This window comes from Sceloporus occidentalis, unplaced genomic scaffold (genome assembly GCF_023333645.1).
Source record: "Sceloporus occidentalis isolate IW3139 unplaced genomic scaffold, rSceOcc1.0.p SCAF_3, whole genome shotgun sequence".
In the NCBI taxonomy this organism is placed as follows: domain Eukaryota; kingdom Metazoa; phylum Chordata; class Lepidosauria; order Squamata; family Phrynosomatidae; genus Sceloporus; species Sceloporus occidentalis.
The window spans coordinates 99,079,983-99,099,380 of record NW_028316983.1 but is presented as its reverse complement, the minus strand read 5'-3'; the positions used below and the strand labels follow the sequence as shown (position 1 = coordinate 99,099,380).

Here is a 19,398-nt window from a genome sequence, read left to right as displayed (position 1 = left end):
TGACTCTGCTTTTTTGTAATTGTTTAGAAAGTGTATGGTATTGGTTATTTTCAAAGCAACCACTACAGTAGTCTCCATATTCAGTCATGTCTTGTTATTAAGGGACAATCACTTGTGTTTTCTATTGCTCTTCAACTGCAAGTCTAGTTGCCCCCCCCCCCCCAGCAAAAAGTGATGAGTACTTTTAAAAAGTTGCTATTTTTATTGGAAAACATGCTTAGTGATAGTTTTTTGTGGGGTTTTCGGGTTATGTGGCCATGTTCTAGAAGAGTTTCTTCCTGATGTTTCGCCAAAATCTGTGGCTGGCATCTTCAGAATTTCTCTGAAGATGCCAGCCACAGATGCTAGTGAAATGTCACGAAGAAATTCTTCTAGAACATGGCTACATAGCCCGAAAACCCCACAAAAAACTATGGATGTCGGCCATGAAAGCCTTCGACTCCACATGCTTAGTGATGACAATTGTGGATCCAAGGCAAGTTACTAACTGCTCACCTCCTTCCAAAAAGTTGACACATGTGGGCTCTCCCATCAGGTATGTAAATACAACCCTAATTGTTGGCATCCTCTTCAGTACATTAGGAAGAAGGATGGTTGCATTTGGAACAGTCTTAAAGTGTCAGATCCACTTGATTATTCTAAAATTCATGGGTGCTCATTAAATACAATGGCATAATAAAATGGTGTCCTGTATATAAAATGGCAAAATCAAGGTTTGCTTTTTGGAATTTATATTTTTTTTGAGCATTTTCAAGCCATGGATGATTGAATCCATGGATAAAGAATCTAGGGATATGGAGGCCCAATTGTACAGTAGTATCACACAAGAGACTATCCTTTCAAATTCTGCTGCTTCTTGTGGTAGGAGAGTGACCTGGAATCTGGGGTGCCAGATGTGGTCAGCAATATTTGTGCTTATTGTGGCTGGCTGCTGTGGCTGCTGATAATGTTGTCCATTAGAAAATGTAGGAAAAACCATGGGTCACAGCACTGATGCTTAGGCTACATGCTCATACTAGAACCATTATGTTTTGAAACCCAGTTTCTTTCTAGTTTCAAAGTTTGTAGTAAGCTGAAATAGTACAATCCATCCAATAGTCTAAAATCTATATTTACATTGTCTTCAATCACAGTAGACATTATTTGCCAGGCATTGAATCATTACCAGTCATTGTTTTGTTTAAATATATCTACTCTGTTAAGGATGTGAATCACAAACTGCTGGAATTTATAAACTACATGATCTAACAAAGTATTGATACCACCCCTGTGTTTGTATTGTGTGCTAGATGAACTGTAAATATGATACTGTATGGAGAAGTACAATTGTAGGGAGACAATTTACAGTATTTATTCAAGTTGGTGTTTTCATATTCTTTCAGTGTATATACTCATTTGGTAGGAGTGATGGGAATCAACACACCATATTTCCAGACTGGTCTTGAATTCCATGCTAACTTTCATGCAAGCATTCCAGTGAATTTTGATGCCAACATAGACCTAAAAGAGGAAAGGTTTACATTCGCAACTACACCAGTACAACAGGAGACGGAGCTGCTGACTATGAGGTACCATAGCAAGATCATTATTTTAGCAACAAATTGTGAATTGCAGCATTCCTAGTATTATAAACATTTGCCTGTTTCTTTATGCAATAAATACATATTGTTGCTTTTTCTTTTTTGTTAACCACACTGCCAGTGTGTTAATGCATTTACCTTTACAGGCAGTTTCAGTTATATGGTGGCCTCGATCTTGCAGTTCTTACCAAGGCAATAAAGTAAATGAGATTTTTGCCTAAGTAAGGACTTCAGGATTAGGCCCAATGGACTCTCAGCTTGGCACGGAACACAATGCCATTCTCAGTACCTAGGAATTCAAGAGCAAAAAGGGACCTACAGCATCATGGAGATTGGTGCATCATTCAGAAAGGTTGGCTAATTCTTTCCACCAATAGATTACTAAATCACACTCCCTTCATCTTGTCTCAGTATGTATGGGGTTGCAGAAAATAAGCAGTGAACTGGAAGATAGGGGTTCTTGGAGGTGTTTCCTTCACAGGGTCACCATGGGTCAAGATCAACTGGGGCGGGGGCGGGGAGCAGTTAACAACAACAACAACAACAACAACAAATCGTCTCTATCTTCAATTCTACTTAAGATGAGCATGGGAAGGACACTACCAGGCTGAAAATAATAGTCTTGCATACCTGATTCATTGCTCACATTGAGTATTCTATGTCTGTCCTTTTAGGATTAAACTTTATGCAGTTTCAAGAAATGTGGATGAACCAAATTCAAATAAGATGTTGCCACTTCTACCTGAAGTGCCTGGATTTAATGTTTTGGATCAGTGCTTTAAGTCATCCAAACTATATGATGTTGTGCAGGTAATTCATGCTATTTTACAAATGTAAACACATCAAAAGATCCAGATCCTGCTAATTCTTGATGAATTTAATTTTCATTTTTATTAGATATTATATTATATTTTTATATTGATAAATATGTGTGCCACTAATTAAAAATATATTGCCTATCTATATAATAATTCATCTGCTGAAACTGTTCCTTCAGTACAATTATCTAGCTCATCTACATCCAGGATTTACTTAATTATTCTGAGGCAAACTGAATAATTTATCCAAAAGTTATCTGCTGGTTGTTTTGTTTTTTTTTTAATACAGCAAAGACAGCAAAGAACAATGTTTGATATTACATCAAGAAGGTTCACATACAGGCTTGAAGATAACCATCTCCGTGCTGAAAGAGCAATATCATACCCACCTGCCTTTTATATCAAATTGCCAGCTTTAGGATTTCAGACTTGTCTTACTATGAAACAGTGTGACACAGGTTTCCCTGGAGAAACATATCTACAGAGATTTTTGGGAAAATGTGAAATCAAACTAGCTATGAAGCCAGGTACAGTATATATAACAAGTTGGTCTCTTAATCAAAATGAACACACATCTTATTTAACAGTGGACTAGTCTACATAATTAAAATACTCCTCATTCCAGCTGAATACAGTGCAATCTGGCCATACAGGATTTGCAGGAGTTTGAGCTTTTTGTGGCCCTCTCCCCTAAAAAAAACCCTTAAACTCTACAGAAGCTTCATGGTTTTTACCAGAGTATCCATGGAAATCCACAAAAATGTGCATCACCGCACATGTCCATCTGCTTTGCACAGATTCAGACAGCTGCACATTTTCAGCAGAGGGAGGGTAAATAGATGGAAATTTGCAAAGGAAAGTGGAGATAATTAAACGTCAATGTGAGATGGTCTTCTTGGTGGTTGTTCCCAGGTTGCAGAACTCTCTTTTCTGGGGGCTAAAATGACTCCCTCACTATTGTCCTTTCACCAGTAGGCAAATACTATTTTATTCAAGCAGGCGTTTACAACTGACTGGTTGCTGAGGAAGAGACTTTTGACTGGAGGTCACCAACTATTGTGTATATATGACTCGTTGTTCTTTCTCAGTTTTTCTAAACCTCAGCCCAAAGTTGACACTCAGTCCTCAAAATTCATGCCAGCAATGGTAATATCAAGTATTGGGTACATACAATACAACATTAATAAAAACACTGTCTCCTTACCACTGAAAAATAAAAGGCTAGGGAATCTGTCAACTGTCTGAGGCATCCCATTAACGGATAAACCGGTGTCAGTGTTAAATTTTTTGACATATAAATCAGTTAGATTATTTCTATGTAAAGGTGTTTAGGAGTGGGAAAATGTGTAATTGCAATTTGCCTGTGCAAAATTAAGAGGTTTTTAGCCAGGTAATCTGTAACTGCACTGCTCACCATATCCTATTGCTACGTACCTTTTAAGAACCATCAATTTAATGCTCACATGTGTTTCCTTCTTTCTTTCCCCCCACCCTGTACAGATGCTCCTAAAAACAAAATACAGCTGGAGATCCAAGCTGGATCTGAAACAGATTCAGAAATAATCCAGTTGAAACACCGTGAGGAATATGATGAATCCTCTTCAGAGGAGAAGCAAAGACGTAAAGGGAAGAAGAAGAAGAAGAACATGAAGAAGACTGAAGAAAATGAACAGGTTTGTATGGTTTAAAAAGAAGCCCCCCAGAACGAGTGGTGGGAACGGAGGATGTGTGGGAAAGAAGGAGGCTGTTGAGACATCTTCAATGCAACTCTCAGAGGGAAATTCCTAGAAATGAGGGTCAGGTTACACAAGCATGTCCATGGGTTACAAAACTGGGGACTAGACAGGTCCAGGGAATAGATAGACCCAAGTTCAAGTTATCATATGAGTCATAAAATTCACTGGGTCACTTGTGCCACTTGTTCTCTCTCACACACACTGTTTCTGACTGATCTATTTCATAGGGGTGTTGTTGTGAGGATAAAGTGGTAAAGGGGAAAGAGGAGAGGCAGGATATAAATCTAATGAGCAAATATCACCTTGGAAACAGTGGCTTACAGTACAGCCAGTTCATTTTTTGTGGTCACTTTTCAAAGCCCCTTGTAGAAATTCCTCTGTATAACATCAAGGCCCATGAAGCTTTGCCCTCTACCTATATGCATTCATTATAACATCTACACTGAGGTGGGGCAAGATGGTGATGGACTAATAACAACTACAATGAACTTTTCCTGACTTTTCTGCAAGGTACTGCAGCAGTCACAGAGGTCTGTCTCTGTGCCACACATGACCCTAGAAAGGGACTTCACACCAGTTTAAAAACAAAAAAACAAAACAAAACAAAACAAAACCACTGTGTGGGGACTCCATAGATGTTCCTGAGATCAGATAATCAACTTATGAGATTCCTGGGGAAATGCAATCCATCGGAGCCCTCATCTACCCACTGCTGTGGAGGGTACTTTAGTGCTGCTCTGGGTGCCTGAAAACCACCTACCATTTTGTCTCTCTCCAAGGGTGTGTGTATGTCAAAATAGCAGTACATTATTTACTGACTGGTTACATTTAAATCCCACTTTTCTTTTAATGAGATCAAGGCAACATGGTTGTCCGCTTCCCCAGGTAAATTCAACAATAGCTGTGTAAGAGAGGTCAGACAGAAAAGAGAAGGGAGGAAAGGAGACCTACAGTCACCTAATGAGTTTTCCCCCATTGGGAATTAGGACTTGGATATCCCAGACCTGAAGTCCAGAGTTGGGCAAATGAGAAGGGAGTGAAAGGAATTCCCTCCATCCATACACCTCTCCCATTGGGCCTCCCTGTGTACAGAAGTGACATTATGTCACTTCTGCTTCCCTTTTTAGCCCATTTTTGAAAGGAAGTTGTGTGTGGTTTGGAGTCACTGGGGGAGATTGGAGGTTTGGAATCCAAACAACATTGTTCTGCAGTATTTGAGCTGTTCAGGAGAAGCCACAAAAACATACTGTAAACCATATTCTGCAGGCCATACTTTCCCCACCTTGTGACAGTCTTATCAATACACCCCTGGCATAGTGGTTTGAGCACTGGATTTTGGCACTAGAGATCAGAGTTTGATTCCTCTCTTGTCCATAGAAAACCACTGAATGACCTTGGACATGTCACACACTCTGATCCCCATGATAAGTTCACCTTTGGCTCAACCCAAGTCAGAAATGACTTGAAGGCACACAACAATATGTGCCTTGTAAGGGCAAGACACAGATAAAAGGTAAAATTCCATCATTATAAAATGCATTCAGTTTTGGTTGGAATAATTTTTTCAATGTTTCCCCCCTCTCTTCTTCTTCTTCTTCCCAGGACCAGTCCAACATCTCAAGACTGCATAAGCCATCAGGGCTAGTTGCTACTCTCAGTACCATCCAGAATAAGAAGAAGCTAAAAATATATAAACTTGTACTGCATGCTGCTTTACATTCTTCCAGACCTACAGTACAAATATTTGTGTCAGACTTGCAAGGATCCAAAAGAATTAAATTCTGTGGTGATGTTTCCATTCTCAGTTCTCAAAATGCAGAGGTAAGAAGCAAGAATTTCAGTGAAGCGACCATGTTTTTTCAGCCAGATCATACAACACTTTCATATTTATCATAAACGTTTAAGTGGTTCAAATTATACACCTTAGGTGGTGTCATTTTAGATTAACATGCCTGTGCCTTTTTCAGAAATTACTGAAATGGAGCCAGCTAAAGTTAATGGCTTTAAGTATGTATAACACCATATAAGACAGCAGCCACTATTCTATTCTGGTGATCTTCCTTTAAATTATGTGCCATGTTCTCTAATAAGTGTGGGTTTTTTGTTACATTCATCAGTGTTAAACTGCTGGATATGATACAATGTGCTGGTTGTGTTAATCTGTTGTGTTAAACTGCTAGATATGATACAATGTGCTGGTTATTATATGTCAGTAGTAATCCAAGTGGTAACTTTGCTATCACTTCAATCAGCGTTGCTTCTATTTTTATTTGCTCTAGCACTTGTAACATACCTATCCTTCTTCATATTTGATAATAAATTTATTTTGGTGTAGTGGTTTAAGTGCTGAACTAGGACAGTGGGAGACAGGGTTCGACTCCCTGCTCTGCTGTAGAAGTCCACTGGGTGACTTTGAGCAAGTCACATTATCTCAGCCTCAGAGGAAAGCAAGGGCAAACAACCCTTGAACAAATTGTGCCAAGAAAACTTCCTGATAGATTTACCTTGCGGTCACCATAAATCAGAATCGACTTGAAGGCACACAACAGCAGCAGCAAAAATGAATGTGACTGGCAGCACTGAAAGAACTATTTTTCTGAGGTACATTGTGATCTAGGAGTATCTGTGTGAAAGAACCATAAGTTATATAAAGAATACCACAGTTTTGTTTTGGGTTTTTTTGTCTTTGATGCAAAAGACAGCAGATTGGGAGACCTATCAGTAAAATAACCACAGTGAGACTCCTTGTAATCTGGGGCATTATTTTTTTTGTGTACTGTTGTTTTCGTGTGGATTGGTTTTTTGGAGGGTAGGGTGCAAGAAAAGTCATAATGTGCAAAAAAATGAGGAAAATCCTATATGACAGCAAGATGGGAAAAATTGAAACTATCAATCTAACATGTGAGATAAAATATATACATTCCTTATGGAGGGCTAATGATACAATAATCATTCCTGACTGGTTGAAAATCACTAAGGAAGAGCCAATGTTATTGGACTTTCCTACATGTTTTCCTTTATACTGATATGTGTTGTAGAGTGGTCTAAAGATAAGCTATTTTAGCATAGAATTCCATGAAAGGCAAATCTGGATTCTATGGAATCTAGAAGCTCATGGCAGCTATAGAGTTTTTTCAACTATACATTGCTTTTTAACATCATCTCTTTGGTATCCATTTGTCAATATATATTTTTTTATTTTGGGGACATGTGTGGAAGTTCTACATGAGACTATTCTATGCCTTCTAACATGTCACAGATTGATATGGCCAATGTGTCAAGATGACAAACGTTATTCATGAAGAGGAATACACAAACTAAGATATTTTCCCCCTCCCCACTTCTATCCCCTACTGAGTGAATTGTGTACAAATGATTTTTGCACTCTGAATTCAATTTGCAAGTAAAGTGGTAAGACAAGAGAGAAAGTTTGACATTTTAAAAACAGTTGAAAAAGTGAGAGGACAGAGGATTATTTAGGACTGTCCCTGCCAAATCAAGAAAGCTGGTGTGGGGGGATGATACTCATCTTGTATGGACTTACATATGACAGAAATTCTCCATGGCTTTGGTAACTTTGAAGGACAGTTACAGTGTTTACTGTCCTGCTTTGGCTGGGACATCAGCATAGAGTTGAAATTCCTTTTGGTGGTTAAGGAAGGATTTGTAGTAAGTGTCATGATATTATTCCTATTTAAATTTTTAGCAAGAAATTGTTCAGTGCCTGTTGCTTCTCAGGGTTACCTAAAATGGGGAAAGGACTGTCGTGACTACGAGATTGCAGCGAAGATTGCATATGGACAGTTTGCTGGGTATCCCGCCATGCAAATTAAGCTGGAATGGCCCCAAATTCCTCCAAGAATAGAAGAAGCTGCAAGAGAGTAAGAATGAACTAACTTGAAATAGATGTTTAAAACTTGCATTAACATTAAGGAAACTTATGTGTTTTTTTGTTCCATTTTAGCCCAGGTTTACATAAAATCAATAAAACCAACTACAACAAAAAAATAATAAAATAATTTTTTATGACTGACAGATGTTATGAATGTTCTTACATGTGATTTTAAGGCTGTTTCTTAATTATATGTATTTATGGTTTTCATGTACTTTGCATTTGATGTATTTGTATTGTATAAATTGTATTTGATGGTGTTGTGAACCGCCTTGATCATTGCAGAAAGGCGGTATACAAATAAAGTTTTTATTATTATTATTTTATTAAAATCATTTCAGTGAGAAAGGGTGTCTCAGCAATGGTCAACCACTGCAAGAGTTTTTTGTGTCTGGAGACTTTGTTCAAATGTGTGCAAAACATGACACTGTTGTGTGGATAACAGTGTTTTTTGCACACAGTACTGTTTGTTTTTTCTAATTGAATTTTTATTGAGTTTTTACAATAAAACACAAAGTCTGTAGAATAATGACACACCAACAACAACAATTAACTACAGGGGCTAAGGGTATGTATCTGATGAATAGTTATTCTGCAGCAGAATCAAACACACAGCACTGTTTTCTGAGCAAAAATTGTTTTTTTGTAAATAAACTCAAGGATTTTTAAACAAACCAGAGGGTTTTGCGGGATTTTTTTATTTTTTTTTATTTATTTATTTATTTTTTTTTTTGGCAAATAATCTTAAAATGTGAAAAATGATTGGAAAATGCTTAAAACCATCTTAGCCAGCAGGGAGAAAATGTTCACACTGGATGTGAGAATGAAATAAATAAGGATTTACATCAATGATGAATCATATAACCTTCTGCCTCTTCTTACCTTTCCTCCAGGCTTTCTATATTTATTCCAGGCACTGCTTACATGCTCGGATTCTCTGAAGTAGAACAGAAGAATCCTTCAAAACAGGCTTCTGTCATTCTGGCTCTCACCTCTCCAAGAACCTGCAGTCTTGTTGCCAAACTACCTAATGTAAATACTTCACTTTGTGATTTTCTTATTCTTTCAAGTGGAGATGACTGTACTCCACACTAACTAAAATTAGTCTCACTAGTTCCAATGAAAACTATGGCATCTCAATCAGTCATAATAAAGTTGTCATGCTGATTCCAAAAGGAATTAAGAATAGCTTACATACACTTCAGTTGTTTTACCCACATGTAGTTAACAGCCATGTGCTACTGCCTCCCACCCATTCCTTGCTACTCATCTGAATTACATGCTTTTTAGTCTGGTTCAGACTTTGAAAAAAAAATGATGTCAAATGATTCTCAGGGGGCTGGAGAGCTTTTGTCCAAAAAGTTACCAAACTCTGATCCTAGGTCAGGTGTGTCATTAGGATGGTGCAGGTGGTATAGACCAGGTTGGGTGACACCTCAAAGAGGGGTTGTCAGTGCAGTTGTGGGAAGGGGCTGCCTTCCAAGTCTGGTAACTCTCTGGCCAGGTGGGAAAGTGAGTCACCTCCCTTGTCTACCCAGCCAGCAGCTATGCCAGACTCCGAAAAAGCTGCTGTAGAGGAGATGGAGGTATTAAAAATGATCCCCACTAGGTATTAAGTATAGTGTGTATGCCACTGCCCTGTGTGATTTGGGTTTAAAACCATATGGGTAGCCCATTCAAGGAAAGCCAGATTCCCCACTTTAGAATTTTAACCCAGCATGTGGATAGCAGGAGCGGCTACAATGGGAATAGAGTCAATGGGTACCGTCCTATTCTCTGTCTCTCCACAGTTTTGATCTTGTAGAGGCAAATTACTAGCAGAGATTTACTATGAGCTGGCTAGAATCTTGTTGGTTAGTCCTAACTGGAGTAGACCCACTGACTCAATTGTTGAATGGTGACTCAGCACAAATAGGTAAATCCAATTGATTCAATGGCTCTACCTCAATGGTGACTAACACTATGATTTAGGCTAGCATTATGTTACCCATTCAAAAGCATTATTTTATTTTGTCAATTTTACACACGCATATACATTTCACTGACTTACTTGCCAACTGTAAATACTGTTAAATTCCACCCACTCACTTTAGTTAATAAATTACAGATCAGCACATAAAATCAAACTACTCCACAAGAGTCATGAAATCATGTTAACTCAGCTCTCTAGATAATTCCCTCACACGTCTTGAAGGAGTGATGTAAATGGAAACAAGGCTAGCGATACCCTTCAACAATTATTTTTCTACAATAGAAATGAATTCTGCCATGAGATAATGTGTTGCACAAGTGAAGGGAATAGTTATTCTCCTTGCAAAGAACACAGAAAGCTGGGTCAGGGATTAAGGAACTGAAAAGAGGAAAGAGCATGGAGGTGAAAGCATGATGCTTACAAGTGAGCCAAAAATTATCATGGGGCAGGGGCTTTGCTTTCAGCAAACAGTTTTTTCTCATGTCGAGCAACCTTTGCAAAAGCGCGAGTGAATAGTTCATGCTGCTGTCTTCCTTAAAATGGCTACTCCAGCCATTCTGCAGGGAAGAAATCCACAGAATACCACAATCTTCAGAGAATGGCCTTCACCCTTCTCCTGCAATGAGAGAGATGATATTGGATGGGACTGAACATATCACTGTTGTTTGCCATTCTTAAACTGGATGTGGCCACTACTGTAGAAGAGACAAACTGCAGCAATGTGCAGAAAATCAGTAGCAGCTCTTCCATTTCCTTCCATTTCCTTTGTCAAAATTCCTCTAGAGCAAAGTTTGCGGTCCATAAAGTGTTACCTTCCACTATGACAAAACTACAGCTCAGCCCTATTAAATATTGTTCTTGAGTTATATATGACATACAGAAATCTGACAGGTAAAATAGTCTACATTATTAAATGTAGATGCCTCCAGCCCCCTGAGAACCTAGTTAAAATCTACCCAGTTTGCATTTCTAAGCAGTTACCACCTGCGTTGCTACCTGCTGAAATCATGAAAATTTATAGAATCATCTTACCGTAATTCTCTCTTTTTTCCCCAGGTTACAATTTATGACACAAACATCCAGCTCCCTCTTCCACTTTATGTAGGTCAACATACAGGAGCCTTAGCAAAGCAATCACATGTCTGGAGTTTTATCTCTGATGTGCCACCTTTGGTCATTGAAAATCTGAAAGGTTAGTCATTTATACAAGACAGTTGTTCTCCTGGTTCTAGCAGTATGCATAGGCTGGTTTAACAAAGGGTATAAAACATCAGCCTCAGGGAATCTCATCAGGCTGAGACACCTCAACACATGTGTGGCCATCCCTGAAACCATCAGCATCCCAAACAGTGTTCACAGAATGATGAACCATTTTCAGGTTTGCAAACTGAAGGTGAAAATGTAATGTAAGCATCTGTACTATTAAAATAATTGGTGGCATTCTGTATGGCAGTTATGGATGTGTAATCTAGAGTTACCAACCAATAACTGCTCTATTTAAGATAAGACTACATAGTCTTACTATAAGACTACATAATTACCTCCCAACCATCTTAACAACCAGCAACCACACTGGACAAAAGATTTCTGTTTTAGCTACTCATTGGTGGGCAAAAAGAAGGACATTTCCACTGTCACCAGCAAGTGAGGCTTTGACAATCAGAAGCAATTATTTGTTTCAACCTCCCTCAATGGTGAGAGGGACTTGGAAACATTATCTTCCTTGTGCCCCAATTCACTGGCTGCTGCTGTTGCTAGCTGTTACAGTCATCGGGGCGGGGGGGGGGGGGACATTGGGCCAGGTTATTTAGTTACACATATGTGTAGCTGATGTCAGATATCACAGCCTACCCCTAAGATTTGCAAATGCCTACTGATAGCGTTTATTTTTCAGGTCATTGTTCAGTATCTCAAGATAATGTCACAACTTTCAATGGCATTAATTTTAACTATGCAATGCCTGACAGCTGCTATCAAGTCTTGGCCCAAGACTGTAGCTCAGAACTGAAGTTCCTGGTGATGAGGAAAAAAGTAAAACATTCTAACGATTTGAACACCATCCGCATCAGCCTTGCCAATCTGTAAGTAATGTGTCATAAATAACCTACACAAAATCTAAGGTGCCACACATAGTTAATGGACACTTGTAATATAACCAGTAGCAACAGAAGTTATACTAGTAGGCACACAACTAGGGAGATTTTCAGAAGGGAAAAAAAGCTGGGAGTAAAAGGCATACTCCTGGCAAAGTTGTGCTATCACGCTGAAGATTTTAAAATAATGTCACACTGATCCACAACTTCTCCTGGGAAGAATCAGGACTGCACCAGCAACAAACTGTTCACGGGACTTCCCCGTGAATAGTTTGTTGCTGGGGCATTCCTGGTTCTTCTCAGGAGAAATCCTGGATCAGCGCAATGTGTCTGAAAGTCTTAAGCGTGATCATGCGACTTTGCCGAGAGTATGCCTTTTATTCCCACCCCCACCCCCCCGAAGATCTCCTAGGATTGTATACTTTTGCCAGCAAGTATTCACAGATTTTACTGTAATGTGAAACAACCAACTCATCTTATTTCTCTATATTCTGTGTGACAGATAAGAAGACAGAGTATTCATTATTCCGATAGCTTGAATCCAAGATTTTGTCCTCAGCTGCCATACAGCTTTTTCACCCAGCAGATGTTTCCCTAAACAGAAAAGGGAAGGGAAGAATGTTCTTTGAGTCCCTTTGAGCCTCTATATTGGGAGAAAGGCAGGATATAAGTAAATAATAATAATAATAATAATAATAATAATAATAATAATCTTCCTCCAAAAGTTTGCTCCATAAGTTTGGGAGAAACTTTAGATCAATATAGATAGTGAGACGGGATGATGGAGAGGACAGATGAGGGAATTTGAAAGCATTACCATTCCCTGCTTTCCACTCAAGGAATCTTCCTTGAATCAAAGAGCCTTCCAGTGTTAGCAGGATAGAACTCAATACAATTACATTATAAAGCAACTGGCCTTGGATCTGCAAGATGATTTACTAGCATGTAGGACATTAATGGGCTGCTCTTTTAATTAAAGCTTTCTTTCTTTCTCCCTCCCTCCCCCCACCTGCACCATCTGAAGGGAAATTGACATGGTTTCTTCAAATGGGATAGTTAAACTATGGATTGATGGTGCTGAAATTTTGGCAGAGAATCTCCCTTATATTTCCAGTTCTGGTAGGTAGAACAACACCCTGACTTTTTACTTAAGCATGCAATGTGTGAGTGTGCCATCAAGTCACTGGTTGACTTATGGCAACCCCATGAATTTCATAAAAGAGACTCCACCTAAACATTAGGAGGAATTTTCTGATGGTAAGAGACGGTAGAATACCCTGCTTCAGAGTGTGGTTGAGTGTCCTTCTTTGGAAGTATTTAAACAGAGTCTGGAAGGCCATCTGTCAGGAATGCTTTGATTGTGTATTCCCACATGGCAGGAGGTTGAACTGGATGGCCTTTGGGGTCTCTTCTAATTCTATGACTCTATAGGGTTTTTAAAGGCAAAAACTACTCAGAGGTGGAAGTGGTTTTACCAGTTCCCTCTACTGAAATATAGCTTACAGCACCTGGTATTCATTGGTGGTCTCTTAACCAAGTACTAACCAGGGTTGATCCTGCTTAGCTTTCAGGATAAGACAGAATCTGCCTGATCTGGTGCTTCTAGGGTAATTGCTTGACATATCTATGAGATGGGTTAATTTGTAAAGAGGTTAGTGTGTGGTTATGATTAGAAAGCCATCTGGAAGGACTTGAGTAAGGGGTATTCCATCCTCACAGCTAAGAAAGTCTGCAAGTTACATGGCCAAAACCATTGCTGTTTTTATAATACTTCTTCCTCGGCAGTTGGTAACTGGGAATGGCATAGAGGGTACCTTTCAGGTCGTCAAACTGTGCCCCGGGATCACCATCATCATATAAGGAGTGACTATGGCCTGCTGTACACATTACACATTAAGCAGTAATTATTTATTTATTGGGTTTACACATCCATTGCTCCCAAAAATGGAACCTGACACAGTTCACAGTTTGATTGAATTAAAAAAGGTTCAAAAATCAAAACACAATTAAATTAAAACCTCAGTTTAAAACACATCCATAAAAATATGTAGAAAATGCAACAGCAATTCGCTACGAACCTCCTTCCTCAACAACCAGTTGCCAAAGTCTGCCAGAATAACATGATCTTGGCTAGAGATATAAATCTTAGATTTATCACTGAATCATTTTGGGACATAAATCCAAGATTTAATTCATTTTTAATTAATACCAATATTATATAACAATACAACAATATTATACTCTGTACCAGAAGGAGAACATAGAGAATCTCACTTGCTGAGGAAGTTTTCATTGAGTAGTAGCAGTGTTTTAGCTGCAAAGTTTTGCCTTCTATACTTATTGAGATAGAGAAATCAATAATGGTGAAAACATGTACTGATCTGTACCATAAACTTTTACTTTAGATAAAAATAATTTTATTTATTTACAGCTGGGTATATCTTTATCACCAGTGAGGAGAATGGCTTATTATTAAAAGCCCCAGAAACTGGTATTGAAAAGCTCCACTATGATGGAAACATGCTAAAGGTACTCTTTTTTGTTGTTGTCATACTTGTATTTAAAAAACAACAACTATTTAGCCAGCACTACATTGATATTTGTTATGTCTCATGCAGATTCAAGTACCTTTCTCAATGATTGGGAAAACCTGTGGAATATGTGGAAGATATGATGCTGAATATGAAGAGGAATATAAGATGCCCAGTGGATATGTAGCCGAAAATGCAGTCAGCTTTGCTCAGTCATGGATGGTTCCACAAGAGTCCTGTGATATAGGTCAGGAAATTATTCACAATATTCATATATCTGGGCACACACTTTTGTTTTGGTTTTTTTTTGGCAACCTCTGCTTAACTGATAGCAATCCTGATGAAAAGTTACACAAAAACAGGGGACCAACATTTTCTGAGTACTGTATAACTCTACCACAAAACATGGGAAGAGAATCATTTTTCTTCCAGACTTCTAGTAAGTTAGGAGGGTCATATTACTCATGATAGACTACAATATGCTTTTAAGATATGCGTGTGTATTAGACAGCAGTGACCAGTCCCCAAATACTGGGAGTATATTCACATATACGTTGAATGGACAAAACCTTCCTTTGGGCTAAGAGAATGTGACTTACCCAGTGGGTTTCCATGGCTGAGCAGGGATTCGAACTGTGGTCCCCAGAATCATAGTCCAACACTCAAACGCTGTACTGCACTGGCTCTCAAGCACATAGTCATTTGTAAATAAACAACTTGCAAGTGAAGATATCTTCAGTCCATGGGGAAAAATATAAGCACCAATCATTGTTACCAGGATATGCTACCTTTAGTAGGAAGTTGGTTGGGCTTCATTTAGAGTGGCATAATTGATAGAAGTGGTGAGAAGGAATCACAATTACATTCCCAAAAGCTCACAAAAAAATTGCAGATTTTAGGGGATGGGCAGAAGCTACAAAATTCATTCCCAGGGACCTAGCAGTCAGAAAACACCATGGGATTCCCTGTTTCTCTTACATCAGGGGAATAAGGAACTGATTGAGGTGTAAAGACTGGAGCCACAAGATAGTCACCTGTGATTTGCTCAAAACTCAGGACTGTAAATAGCTTGAGCATAGAGTGAAATCCCAGCACTACCCTCCAAATCCACACAAAGTATGCTGCATCACTCTGGATCTAAAATGATGTGTAGTAGAACCAAGCATGAAGGAGCTCTGACAGGCCTTGTCTGGTCTCGTTTTCTTTTAATGAGTTGTTCCATGCGGTATCTGCACCCCATGAGTGCAGCCATGGCAAGAAAATCCAATTCACATGCAAAGGGCTCATTATAAAGTGCGCATTCTGTGGAAACCCTTTAACATCACAGAATGAATCTGTTGATGTCAATAACAAGAAAAAAGCCCTTATATGTCATTCTTTAAATAGTAAGGGGCCTGCTCACAAAATAATTACAGGTTGAGTCTCTCTTATCTGGAATCACAAAATCCAAAATATTCCAAAAACCAAAACTTTTTCATGGGTGGCTGAGATAGTTACACCTTTGCTTTCTGATGATTAATGTACACAAACTTTGTTTCATGCACAAAATGATTACAAATATAAAACTACTTTCAGGCTATGTGCACAGTCATCCCTCCATATCCACAGATTCTTTATCCATGGATTCAATCATTCATGGCTATATAAATATACATTTCAGAAAGCAAACATTGATTTTGCCATTTTATATAAAAGACCCCCATTTTACTACGCCGTTGTATTTAATGGGACTTCAGCATCCACGGAGTTTGAGCTCCACGCGGGTCCTAGAATAAAATGCCAACAGACACCAAGGGTATCTGGTACAGTACAGTATAAGGTATATACTGTACTGTATGAAACATACATGGATTTCATGTTTAGACTTAGTCCAAAGCATTTCAGATAAGGAAGAATCAACCTGTATTACTTTTCCTTTAAGTCTTACCTTCTGCTGTCTAGTTTGTTGTCGGCCTTAAATTTCTAGCATTGTGTTGTTATTCTACACAAGATGCAGACTTCTAAAGTAGACAGATTTAAAACTGTCATACTGTGAGCAAATTAATAAAATATCTGAATAGTCACAAAAGCTTTTTATATTTTTAATTCCAGAGCCCGCTGCTGCTGTTCCAATATAATGAATGTTGAAATGCAGACCAGAAACTCAACAACACCAAAGGTGTAACTGATCTTTGCACAACATGTTTCTGTGAACAAGAACTCAATGTGAAGGGCAGAGGACTAGAACCAGTGGTTTTAAGAGACAAATACATTTCTGCGCAATCGTGGGCAAAGGTGTGAAAATAATTCAAATGGCAAAACAGTTTTCCATTCAAAGACTTTCCCCTGTAACTATAATCAATACTTTATAAAGTCTGTATGTCAACACACTGAATAAATTATTACAGGCAAAACAGTGGTGTATTATTTTGTGACATAAAATACCAAATTACCTTTCAGGTTCAAGTTCTCTCCCAACATTATGTAGGTATTATGTGCCTACAAGTCGTTTCTGACCTCTGGTGACCCTAAGACAACTGTGTCATGGGCCAAAAGACCTTGTGAAACTACTAATCCCAGAATTCCATAGGAGTGACCTACAGCACTTAAAGTGGTGTCAAAGTATGTCATTTCTACGGACCTTATCACACATGGGGGGGGGGGGGTGTTGCAGCTCAGATCCGCAGTCACTCCTGTTCTAGCAATGCAAAGCGTGATGTTTTTTTCACACCAGATCCAGAGTCACTCCTCTCTAGCAATTCGGACTGAGGTTAAAATGTCATGTTTTTCCACACCTGGTTGCCTTTCTGTTGTCCTTCCGAAGTGAGGGGCAAGTGAAGTCAGATCGATTCCAAGCCAGTCATGTGATGCTGACTCAAGCAAAGGGGAGTGAGTGCACATTGTATTACCACACCAGAGCATACTTTGACGGTTCAACAATTCGAATTGGCACCCTTGGGCATGCTCAGTGGGGCTCTGGACGCTGCCCTCCTTCCCTGCCCCCTCCTTAGCTGTCATCCTTCATCGAGGTGAAGGAGGAGGCAGGGGATGATGGGATCAGTGGCAGGTTGAAGGAGAGGAGCAGATCGTGGTCTAGAGCAGTCAGGGGATGATGGGATAGGTAGCTGGGGGTCCCTGGGGTCAGGATCAGGATGCAGGAGCAGTCAGGGGATGATGGGATAGGTCGCTGGGGGTCCCTGGGGCCAGGATCAGGATGCAGGAGCAGTCAGGGGATGATGGGATAGGTCGCTGGGGGTCCCTGGGGCCAGGATCAGGATGCAGGAGCAGTCAGGGGATGATGGGTTAGCTCACTAGGGGTCCCTGGGGCCAGGATCAGGATGCAGGAGCAGTCAGGGGATGATGGGTTAGCTCACTGGGGTCCCTGGTGCCAGGATCGGGATGCAGGAGCAGTCGGGATGATGGGATTGGTGGGAGGCTGAAGGAGGGGAGCAGATCGGGGTCTAGGAGGACGCAGGGGATGATGGGATTGGTGGGAGGGTGAAGGAGGGGAGCAGATCAGGGTCTAGGAGGACGCAGGGGATGATGGGATTGGTGGGAGGCTGAAGGAGGGGAGCAGATCGGGGTCTAGGAGGATGCAGGGGATGATGGGATCGGCTGGTTGGCACAGAGGAGGAGATGGCATGAAAGAGGACGAGGGGAATGAGGGAGCAGGACGCAGGGGCCAAGGGGGGTGGCATTGGAGTGCTTTTCCACACCTGACCAAATCGCAGTGCAGTCGAAGGCAGCCTGGAAGCGAATTCTCTGAAGCCACTTTTTTCCGTTTTTACCAAAATAAGGGGTGACTTCAGAAACACTGCTGAAGCAATTCGCAAGCAGCTCCCATAGAAATCAATGGCGTCTGATAAAACAGTCCCTTTATGACATGAAACCGCATCGTTGGAAGTACAATTACTTCGGAAGTGAGCTGGAATTGAGCCACAAAACCACCAAAAAGCTCCGTGTGATATACTCCTACAATGTTGTGGTGGTGGTGGTGTGCCTCCAAGTGGTTTTTGACTTATGACAACCCTATCATGGTGTTTTCTTGGGAAGATTTGTTCAAAGGATGGAATCATGGCACTTAAAGCAGCGTCAAGGTGCATTATTTCTATAGCAGAGATGCACCCCTTCTCGATAGGGGCAACATTGGGTGGATGCCAGCTTGTTGCTTCTTCAGAAATTTCTCCTTTTCAAAATTCAAGAAATATCAGGGTGACCAGATGTCCTCACCACAAAGGAAGAAAAGGTGCCATAAAACGTAGGTCTTTCAAGACATGTAGGACATTACCCCAATACAAGTTAAAAACATTCATAGAGTAGTCATGATTCTCAGTCATGCTCAAAATAGAGGACATTTTGAAATTCCTCCTGACCCAGGGTGGCCAGAGGTCCTCCTTTTCCCAAACATATCCTCCATTTTAGCCTTCTGTCCAGGAGGAATTCCAACATGCCCTCCATCTGGAGCATGGCTAAGAAGCATGAATTGATATTTTTAGGAGTGTGTTTAGCTTTTATTTGGCCATGTTTGTTGGTTATTTGTTTTTGAAGGTCCTCCATTCTGTGGTGCCTTGTCCTCCTTGGTGATCAGGACCCATCTGGTCACAGTGGTCCTCCATTTTACAGTGTCTTATCCCCCTTGATGGTGAGGATGAACCCTGGTCCTCCATTTTGTGGTGCCTTGTCTTCTTTGGTGGTCAGGACCTATTTGGCCACCCTGGTCCTCCATTTTTCCAGCTTTGTCCTCCTTTGTAGTGAGGAGGTCTGCTCACTCTGGTCCTCCATTTTGTGGTGCCTTAT

At 40.0% G+C, this 19,398-nt stretch overlaps 1 protein-coding gene across 1 annotated transcript in view; it reads left to right on the top strand.

Moving 5' to 3' along the window:
• Positions 1-16,973, top strand: part of LOC149316467 (vitellogenin-2-like) — a 42,838-nt gene extending 25,865 nt beyond the window's left edge. Inside the window, exons 18-30 of the mRNA XM_089518309.1 lie at positions 1,383-1,568; positions 2,255-2,390; positions 2,688-2,925; positions 3,899-4,071; positions 5,737-5,955; positions 7,873-8,015; positions 8,920-9,058; positions 11,055-11,190; positions 11,893-12,079; positions 13,116-13,210; positions 14,523-14,620; positions 14,710-14,869; positions 16,714-16,973. Coding sequence (XP_089374435.1) covers positions 1,383-1,568; positions 2,255-2,390; positions 2,688-2,925; positions 3,899-4,071; positions 5,737-5,955; positions 7,873-8,015; positions 8,920-9,058; positions 11,055-11,190; positions 11,893-12,079; positions 13,116-13,210; positions 14,523-14,620; positions 14,710-14,869; positions 16,714-16,739 — 1,936 coding nt within the window. The 3' untranslated portion in view covers positions 16,740-16,973. The remainder of the gene's footprint in view (positions 1-1,382; positions 1,569-2,254; positions 2,391-2,687; positions 2,926-3,898; positions 4,072-5,736; positions 5,956-7,872; positions 8,016-8,919; positions 9,059-11,054; positions 11,191-11,892; positions 12,080-13,115; positions 13,211-14,522; positions 14,621-14,709; positions 14,870-16,713) is intronic.
• The last annotated feature ends 2,425 nt before the right edge of the window (positions 16,974-19,398 follow it).